At 53.7% G+C, this 9,091-nt stretch overlaps 1 protein-coding gene across 1 annotated transcript; it reads left to right on the top strand.

Moving 5' to 3' along the window:
- The first annotated feature begins 6,905 nt into the window (after positions 1-6,905).
- Positions 6,906-7,937, top strand: SYCN (syncollin). Its single transcript, XM_005293196.4, has one exon. It carries the CDS (start codon positions 6,912-6,914, stop codon positions 7,308-7,310), a length of 399 nt encoding a protein of 132 aa, XP_005293253.1. The 5' UTR covers positions 6,906-6,911; the 3' UTR covers positions 7,311-7,937.
- Positions 7,938-9,091: the final 1,154 nt, after the last annotated feature.

Raw genomic sequence — 9,091 nt, 5'->3', positions numbered from 1 at the left:
AACCCTGTCGCCGTCTACCTGCCCTGCTACCACTAGACCGGACATCTACAGAACTGAAATGGGGGGGGGGGGGAGAGAGAGAGAAAGGGTGCGTGGGACCTTATATATTTTTAAGTCTTGTATTTGTTACATACCAGGAGAAGATCCTGGCTCATGACTGGCTGGAAAACAGTCACACGATGTAGCTTTCTCCCGACTCGCCTTCTCAGGTCAATGTAGCCGTTCCCCTGGCTAATTTCCTCTCCTTTAAGAAATTAAGGCCTAACCTTTTCGAAAGGGACTCGCGATCAGCATGGCCAGTTTTGTGGCTTTTTATCCCTGATTTGCAAACTCACTCTGAAGCGGGTGGACAGCGTTGTTGGATTTCCAAACTGTTGAATTTTCAAAACTCGTGATTCTGACATTTCCAATAGTTCTCAGCGGTTTCACGTAGACGGTGCTGGTTTCTGCTCACTAGTGAGAGAAATTCAACCCTGTGTAGAAGGAGCGCACGGCTACCCAGGGGGTGAATTTCATTCCAGCCGAAGAAATTCTGCATTCGTGTTTTACGGTGCAATCTGCCGTCCCTGACTGCAGCAATGTTACAGGATGTGTGTCTTATTTATGTAATTTATTTTCAATCCCTGAATCAGGGGGTAATTATTGAAACTGGAGTTTCATTCGATATTTATTTATTCACGGTTCGTCGTCTATGACTTAGATCATCTGTTAAGAGAGACCGACATGGTGCAAGGAGCCGACTTGTGTGTACATGCAATGCCGCCCTCTGCTGGGGGGATTGAGAACTGCTCAGACATGTGTCATGTGCCCTGTACTGCTAATGGAGGGTTTTTTTTAATAATTATTTATTATGTGAGTGGCAGGGAGCCTGTGATTTCAGAATGGGGAGGGAGAATTGGAGCTCTCGACACTGTATCATTTTGAGCGATGATGGAGACATTTCGCTTTGTCCTTGAAACTTTCCTATCGCTGTGTTGTGCCTTATGTCAGGGTGAATAAAAAGGCTGGTTAAAAAATAAAAAAGCCCACGTATTTCTTGTCATCTGCATCGCCCTAGGGCTTGGGCCGGGCTGGGAGAGCAGTTCCATTTGCATCATTCTTGGGGCTTTCGAACGCCGTCCCCAAAGCAGCTGCTGAAGGAAAGGACACGGGGCAGCTTTGAATAAGACATGGTGGGATCAAACCCACCAGCTCTGGGTCTTGCCGCGCTAGAGCAAGGCCCGGCCACGGGGCTCGAACCCATGAATGCACAAGGCCCCGGCAAGGCCCAGCCACGGGGCTCGAACCCATGCACAAGGCCCCGGCAATGTAGCCAAGGCTACAGCCACCACGGGACAGGGACAGGGCGCCGCCAGGAGTGAACACAGATTCCACTCCTAAGAGGGCACCGGGTTCATTAATCATGTACTGCTCTTCCTCGGCAGCTGGGATCCGTCCAGAGAAGCGCAGGGCTGGGACTCTTGTATAATCTTGATTTAATGTAGCGCCCAAGTTCTCTCTCCTCAACCTGGGAATTCCTCCCGGCTCCGACACCGTTTCGCTTTCACTTTCCTTTTCATCCCCTCTGAACCCAGGGCGAGCGAACGAGAGCCCCACGGCAGAGCCCCCCAGAACGCAACAAAACAACCTGTGGAAACGGACCCAGCGTTACGTGTATTACGGTAGCACCCCCAGGCTCCAAGGGTGCACAAGACCCGGGGGAGAGACAAAGAGCGTCCAGTGGACAAAGCAGGATTATCGTCATCCCCGCGTTACAGGAAACTGTGGGGAAACTGAGGCCCAGGGAGGGAAAGCGACTTGCCCAGAGTTATGCCGAGAGCCAGGAACTGAACCCAGGCATCCGGAACAACAGCCCGCTGCGTTACCGTATCCTAGCAATGGTAGGGTGACCAGATGTCCCCATTTTATAGGGACAGTCCCGATTTTTGGGTCTTCTTCTTATATAGGCTCGTATTACCCCCCACCCCCGTCCCGATTTTTCACATTTGCTGTCTGGTCACCCTAGGCGATGGCCTTCCATGCAAGCAAACTCATCAGACCAGTTTCCCATAGTTCTAGCATTGTCAGCTCTCATCCTGTTCGGGGGTGTCCTTAACAACCCAGATCCTGGAGTCCCAGATTCGCCCAGCACAGTCGCTGCTAAGAGATGGGAGGGGAGGAAAAAGATACACACCTCCTGCCGGGACACTTGGCTAATGTCGCCTTAGCCGCCTGCGAAGAGACATGTGGGTCCTTGAAGGCAGGACTGGTGGGGCAGACCCTGGACTCCTGGGTTCCATTCCCAGGGCATTCGGGGGATGGGCCACATTCTCTTGTGGGAGCTCGGGCTGTGTTAGGGTCTCTCCGGGCCTCGACTCGCGCAATGTCAGACCCGCAGGCCAGCGACAAGAAGAGAACCCAGGCGTCCTGCCTCCCAGGCCAGGGGCCGGGCACTAGGCCCACAGAAGCTGGGAGCAAAGCACCTTGTGTAACCCACACACCTGGGTGTGGTGTTGTGTCCCATCTAGCAGAACGAGACCACTGAGCGAGAGAGCAAACGAGGCTGCTGCACAGCGTTAGCGAAGCGCCAGAGGTCCCAGGTTCGATCCTGACGACCGGGGTCTGTCAATGTTACACTTGCTCAGGTTACGGATTCTGGCTCTGCTGTTCCCTCCCTTCCTCTGGACTCGCCCTGCTGAGCCGCACCGGCCTCCCCTCTAAGCTGCTCAGCAACCAGTTACCCCCAACGAAGGCCATGCAGGGCCCATGACACACCCCACATGTGGGCCGTCCCCTCCCCCATCCATGGGATTGCAGCAGTTTAGAGTGAGAAGGAACGGGGCCGTTCATGCCTCTCCCAAGCTCATTTCAGGTTTAGGCAGGGCACGGTCAAGGTTTTCCCCACACCGAGGGCTGGGCGCGGCCTTGTAAAGAAACCGCCATCCTGATCTCCCCATGCAGCCCCTGCCCCAGGGCCTCCAGCCCCGCTGGGCCTTGCTAACGCACTCTCAAGTTGCTGGAAACTCCCAAACGGCTCCAGACCACCGGGATCCTCGGCCTCTCAACAAAGCACCAACCTGCACAGGGGGTCCCCGCACCCTGTAAACCAGTGGGGTTGACTCACCGGCCCCCGTAGCACTCCCAGACTTGTCAGGAGATTTTCTCCGGGGACGGGTTTATTTCTGCAAATCAGACCAGCTCCGCGTTAGCGAGGTGGGGCGACTGGGTGGCCTCCTCTCCCCGTCCCCTGAGCTGTCCCAAGGCCTCTTACCCAAGACCCATCACCTGGGAAGCCACTAGTTAGTCCCAGGTGGTGGTGAGGGGCTAAGCCCCGCCCCACTCTGCCAGGCTCCTCCCACCTGAAGGGAACCATGCCAGGAAAGTAACCACCCCGTAGCACCTCTCCAGAGGCAGCTCGCCCGCCAAGGCGAGGGGTTTGCAGGACTGACAGCCCCACCCGGGGACTCCCCCACAAGGCCTGTCATAACTATAAAGGGAAGGGTAACAGCCCTCCTGTGTACAGTACTATAAAATCCCTCCTGACCAGAGACTCCAAAAGCCTTTTACCTGTAAAGGGTTAAGAAGCTCAGGTAACCTGGCTGGCATCTGACCCAAAGGACCAATAAGGGGACAAGATACTTTCAAATCTTGGTGGGGGGAAGGCTTTTGTTTGTGCTCTTTGTTTTGGGGGTTGTTCGCTCTTGGGACTGAGAGGGAACAAACATCAATCCAGGCTCTCCACATCTTTCTGAACAAGTCTCTCATATTTCAAACTTGTAAGTACAGCCAGGCAAGGCGTGTTAGTTTTATCTTTGTTTTCTCAACTTGTAAATGTACCTTTTACTAGGGTGTTTACCTCTGTTTGCTCTAACTTTGAACCTAAGGCTAGAGGGGGGTCCTCTGGGCTCTTTAAGTTTGATTAAAGTTATTTTCCATCCTGATTTTACAGAGATGATTTTTACCTTTTTCTTTAATTAAAAGCCTTCTTTTTAAGAACCTGATTGATTTTTCCTTGTTCTAAGATCCAAGGGGATTGATCTGGACTCACCAGGAATTGGTGGGGGAAAATGGAAGGGGGGGGGGAATAATTAATTCCTCCTTGTTTTAAGATCCAAGGGGTTTGGATCTGTATTCACCAGGGAATTGGTGAAGAGTCTCTCAAGGCTACCCAGGGAAGGGAGTTAGCACACTGGGAGTGGTGGCAGCGGACCAGATCTAAGCTGGTAGAGAAGCTTAGAGGTTTTCATGCAGGTCCCTACATCTGTACCCTAAAGTTCAGAGTGGGGAAGGAACTTTGACAAGGCCTCTATAGACAAAGGCAGCGCTGTTCTCCCAAGGAAACAGACACCCCCAGAGATTTTACTGTGAGGGGGTGTGACGTTGTGCAGTCTATATGGTTTTATAAAAACTTGATAATAAGTCAATATAATGTAACTGAGATGGTTTTAGAGAAAATACGGTAATAAGTGAATGTAACGTAACTGGGATATGCCTCATGCAAAAGGTCTCTTGTAAGGTATCATTACAAAGCTTATAATCTACTGAGTGTGATCATCTGATTTGTATAAATGTACCACTCTTGTATCTAAAACTAGAAATATAAAATGTAACCTGAGGGCCTATTGTAATTGTGTAAAGTGTGGACCATTAATGATGGTTTGGAATCTTGATGACTCCCATTGTCTGCAGATGGCTGTATTTACCTGTGAGTCTTCCTGTATATGTGTGTGCTGGCAAGTGAGTAATGAAGTCTTGCAGTGACATGTGATCATGTCACCTGAACTGGAATCCATCTTTAACCTGGTGCTTTTCCAGTGAGGGGGGGGGTGGAAACCCAGATGGACAAAGGGTTCCCGCCTTATGCAAAAGATATATAAAGGGGGGAAGAGAACAGAGAAGGGGAGGAGCCATCATGAAGAATCCCCTAGCTACCACCTGAGCTGCAACAAGAGCTGTACCAGGGGAAAGAATTGTGCCCAGGCCTGGGAGGGGTCCAGTCTGAGAAAAGCTTACTGAAGCATCTCTGAGGGTGAGATTATCTGTATTTAGTTTGATTAGACATAGATTTGCGCATTTTATTTTATTTTGCTTGGTGACTTATTTTGTTCTGTCTGTTACTACTTTGAACCACTTAAATCCTATTTTCTGTATTTAATAAAATCACTTTCTATTTAGTAATTTACTCAGAGTATGTATTAATACCTGGGGGAGCAAACAACTGTGCATATCTCTCTATCAGTGTTCTAGAGGGCGAACAATTTCTGAGTTTGCCCTGCATAAGCTTTATGCAGGGTAAAACGGATTTATCTGGGTTTAGACCCCATTGGGAGTTGGGCATCTGAGTGCTAAAGACAAGCACACTTCTGTGAGCTGTTTACAGGTAACTTGCAGCTTTGGGACAAGTGATTCGGACCCTGGATCTGTGTCTGGCTCAGCAAGACAGGGTGCTGGAGTCCTGAGCTGGCAGGGAAAACAGAAGCAGGGGTAGTCTTTGCACATCGGGTGGCAGCTCCCAAGGGGGTTTCTGTGATCCAACCCGTCACAGGGGGGTCGACTTTCACAGTGAGTAGCGACTCGCCACTGGTGTACCCCCCCGTCGATGGCTTGCTCAAAGTCACTGCTGGAAAAGCGCCACCAGAGAGCCAGGCCCGCATCCTAATCACCAGCCTGGTCTTCTTTGCATGCAGAAGGGCTTCAAAAATAAGTGAATGAGTAACAATACTTCCCTCCTCTGTCCCTGCTATTCCCAAGGGAATACCAGGTCCCTAGCAGAGAGCATTGGGCTGGATTTTACAAAGGGATTTAGGCACAGAAAGCAGCTAGGCACTTCACGAGGATCCCCCTAGGTGTCTCCTGGTGTCCTTAGGGGCCTACCTGCCGGTAGAGATCGGGCCCCAAGTTTCGTCCGCTCGGCTCTGGAAAGGATCCGGCGTCCCCAGGCGGGGAGCCGATCTTGCAGATGTTTGCAGAGCTGCCTGGAGAAGGCCACGTCCTTGGGAATGAACTTGGCTGGAAGCGGATGAAAGGATCAGACTCTCCCCTCCCCACTCGGTTCGGGGCCGTGACCCGGGGGAGGGGAGGGATGGATGGCCCGGGGGAAAGCACACACCTGTCACTGCCGCAGAAGTGGGGGGAGCTTGTCATGTGTCGTTCCAGCTGGTGGGGGTGGGAGGAAGGGGAACTGCTCTCCCTCCTGCTGGGGGGGTGAAAATGAAACCCTGGCGTCCTAGGGCTGCAGGGAAGGTAGGTGGCGGCCGCTTGGGGAGTACCCGGAGCAGCCCTGCGCTGGGGCCAGGGGATCGCGTTGCTCATTTCCGCTCTGCCAGGGAAACTGAGGCACAGAGCGAGTGAAACGACTCGCCCAAGGTCGCGTGGCAGAACCCAGGCGTCCTGACTAGCAGGACGGACTGGGAGTCAGGAGGCCTGGGTTCCCTTCCCTGCTCTGGGAGGGGGGCGGGGTCTAATGGTTAGAGCAAGTAGAGGCCAGCGGCAGGACTCCTGGGTTCTACTGCCAGTGATATCTCGTGGTTACAGCACAACCAGTTTGGGGAGCCAGGACTCCTGGATGACCTCCGGGCCCTCCCACGCCTCAGTTTCCCTAGCTATAAAATAGGGGGAGGACAATAACACTTCCAACTCCTCCCAGCCCATTGGGGGGCAGCGGTGAGTGACCTCCACCTTTCCAGGGGGAGCAGTCCCCCCCCCCATTAGCTGCCCCCGCCCCAGGTGCCTGCGTGAGGCCTCGGCTGGGGGAGCTCCCTTGGCAGGACACGCGGTGCTCTGCTGTGCCACCAGCTTTTCCTTTTCCCACCCTTATCACACCTGCCTCTGGTGTCCTTGGGCTCCGCCCCCGGCAGGGCCCCAGCCTCGGAAGGGGGTGGGGCTCTATAAACGAGAACCGCTGCGGCGGCTCCCCCATCGGCACCGGGACGATGGCCACCGCTCACCCCCTGCTCCTCCTTCCTCTGCTCCTGGCCTCGGCCTGGGCCCAGTGCCCGGCGCCGGCGGATCTGAAGAACGCGGACGGGAGCAAGATCTGTGCCCAGCTGTACACCGACGACAGCCCCTACTACGCCCAGTGCTGCGGGGGCAACGTGCTGCAGGTGCAGCCCGGCGACGACGTCCCCTACATACCGCTCGGCTGGAACGACAAGATCTCCTCCCTGGTGGTGGCGCCGCGCTGCGATCTCAGCGTCTGGTCCAGGAACGGCAAGGAAGGCTACAGCCGCAAGTTCAACAGCGGGGTGGTATATCGGCTGCGGGAGATCAAGAAGGGGCTCTTCGGGGACTGGGACAACTCCATCTCCGCCTACTACTGCAAGTGCAACTGAGGCGAGGCCAGGGGAGAAGCAGTGAGACCAGGCCTCCAGCCGGGCCAAGCCTTTATCCCACCGCTGGCACCAAACCTTCCGCCGGGCCAAGCCTTTATCCCACCGCTGGCACCAAACCTTCCGCCGGGCCAAGCCTTTATCCCACCGCTGGCACCAAACCTCCAGCTGGGCCAATCCTTAATCTCACTGCTAACACCAAACCTCTAACTGGGCAACCTGCATCCCTGACAGCTTTGGTATTCAGTGCCCGCACACCACCATGCTGTCCGCCTCCAGGAACAGCTATCCCACAGCGCCTGAGGGATTGCTGCCAGCTCACAGCACCATGGGTTCGTGCCCACGTCCCCAGCCCCCTCGGGCTGAGGCATCTGGAATGGCTTTAGTCCAGCTTTCGCAGGTGTGCTGTTTGTCTGAAACCTGGGTGATTTTCCGGCAAGAACACGCCACTGGAAAAGCATCTCGGCATCAGGGAGCTGTGGAGAGCGGCTGGTAAATTCCCCTTTAAATTTCAAACCCCGTTGGGGGGCGGCTGTGTCAATCTGAACTTTATCCAGCACCTAACGCATTCTCGGCAGTACCAAATAACCATCAGTTGATATTAACAAATAGATCACAAACTTCAGCTTTTAGCTGGTCTGAGCGACCTAATTCAGCATCCATCTAGCAGCCAGAGAGGTTCAATGCTCTGCTTAATACTTCCCGGCGGCGGTAATCTTCGAGCACGTAGGCCTAGCTTGGTTTTACCCCCTAGATCCGATTCTCATTAAACCCTCTCCCCCGCCCCCGGGCTTTTATCACGCCTTCCCCTGCAATAAACATAACTGTGCTGATGAGACAATACTAATCATTGCTAGCTCTTCCAGCAGCAGTTCGCAACGCACTGCACCAAGGAGGGCGGTAGCACGATCCCCATTTCACACATGGGGAAACTGAGGCACGGAGCGGGGCGGTGACTTGTCCAAGGTCACCCAGCCGGTGAGTGGCAGAGCCAGGGATAGAATCCAGCCAGGCCACACTGCCTCTCTCATTTCCCACTCAGGGTTTAGCTGTCTCAGCCGGTACTTGAGTGTCAAAGCTCTCTATTGTACAGCTGGGGAAACTGAGGCACAGAGTGACTCGGGCCAGGTCTGCGGCGGGAAGTTTTGGCAATGCCGGTGAGGAGAGTGGTGGTTGGGTGCGATTTCTATAGTGGCAAAGGCTCCCGTGTCCACGCAGCGCTATCAGCGTAAATGCCCTTTTACCGGGTGTGAGGGGATCCCTGGGGTGGGCCCACTGTGCCCCCTTGTCTCACTATCCTGGGGGTTGTCAATGCCTTACTGGTAGCAAGCACCAGGTGCTGTTAACACTCAGTACAATGGCATGTGGAGTCCCGCACCCAGCTAGATTGCATGAATCCCGGAGCTACTCACGAATCACCCAGAGAAAGGCACCACCCAAATCCTCCCAGCCTTGTATTTTAGGAATAGCTGGCACTGCTCAAGACCCTTTTTCGAGCAAGGTGAGTTTATTCATTGAGTCACCACGTCAGCAACGGAAAGTGGACATACCCCGGCCTTTGGAAACTTAAGCAGATGTACCAAGCACTCCAGTCCAAACTCACTGGGAAGGAGAAACAGTAAATTGATTACAAAAAGAGCGATTTAAGTCAGGGGTTCTCAAACTAGGGGTCAGGACCCCTGAGGGGGTCGCGAGGTTATTACATGGGTGGTCGTGAGCTGTCAGCCTCCAGCCCAAACCCCGCTTCGCCTCCAGCATTTATAATGGTGTTAAATATATTAAAA

The sequence above is a fragment of the Chrysemys picta genome, chromosome 17 (assembly GCF_011386835.1).
Source record: "Chrysemys picta bellii isolate R12L10 chromosome 17, ASM1138683v2, whole genome shotgun sequence".
Taxonomy (NCBI): domain Eukaryota; kingdom Metazoa; phylum Chordata; order Testudines; family Emydidae; genus Chrysemys; species Chrysemys picta.
This window is presented reverse-complemented; position numbering and strand designations above follow the sequence as displayed.

Excerpts from the sequence above, each read along its gene's own strand:
- SYCN (XM_005293196.4), top strand. The coding sequence starts at position 6,912 with ATGGCCACCGCTCACCCCCTGCTCCTCCTTCCTCTGCTCCTGGCCTCG.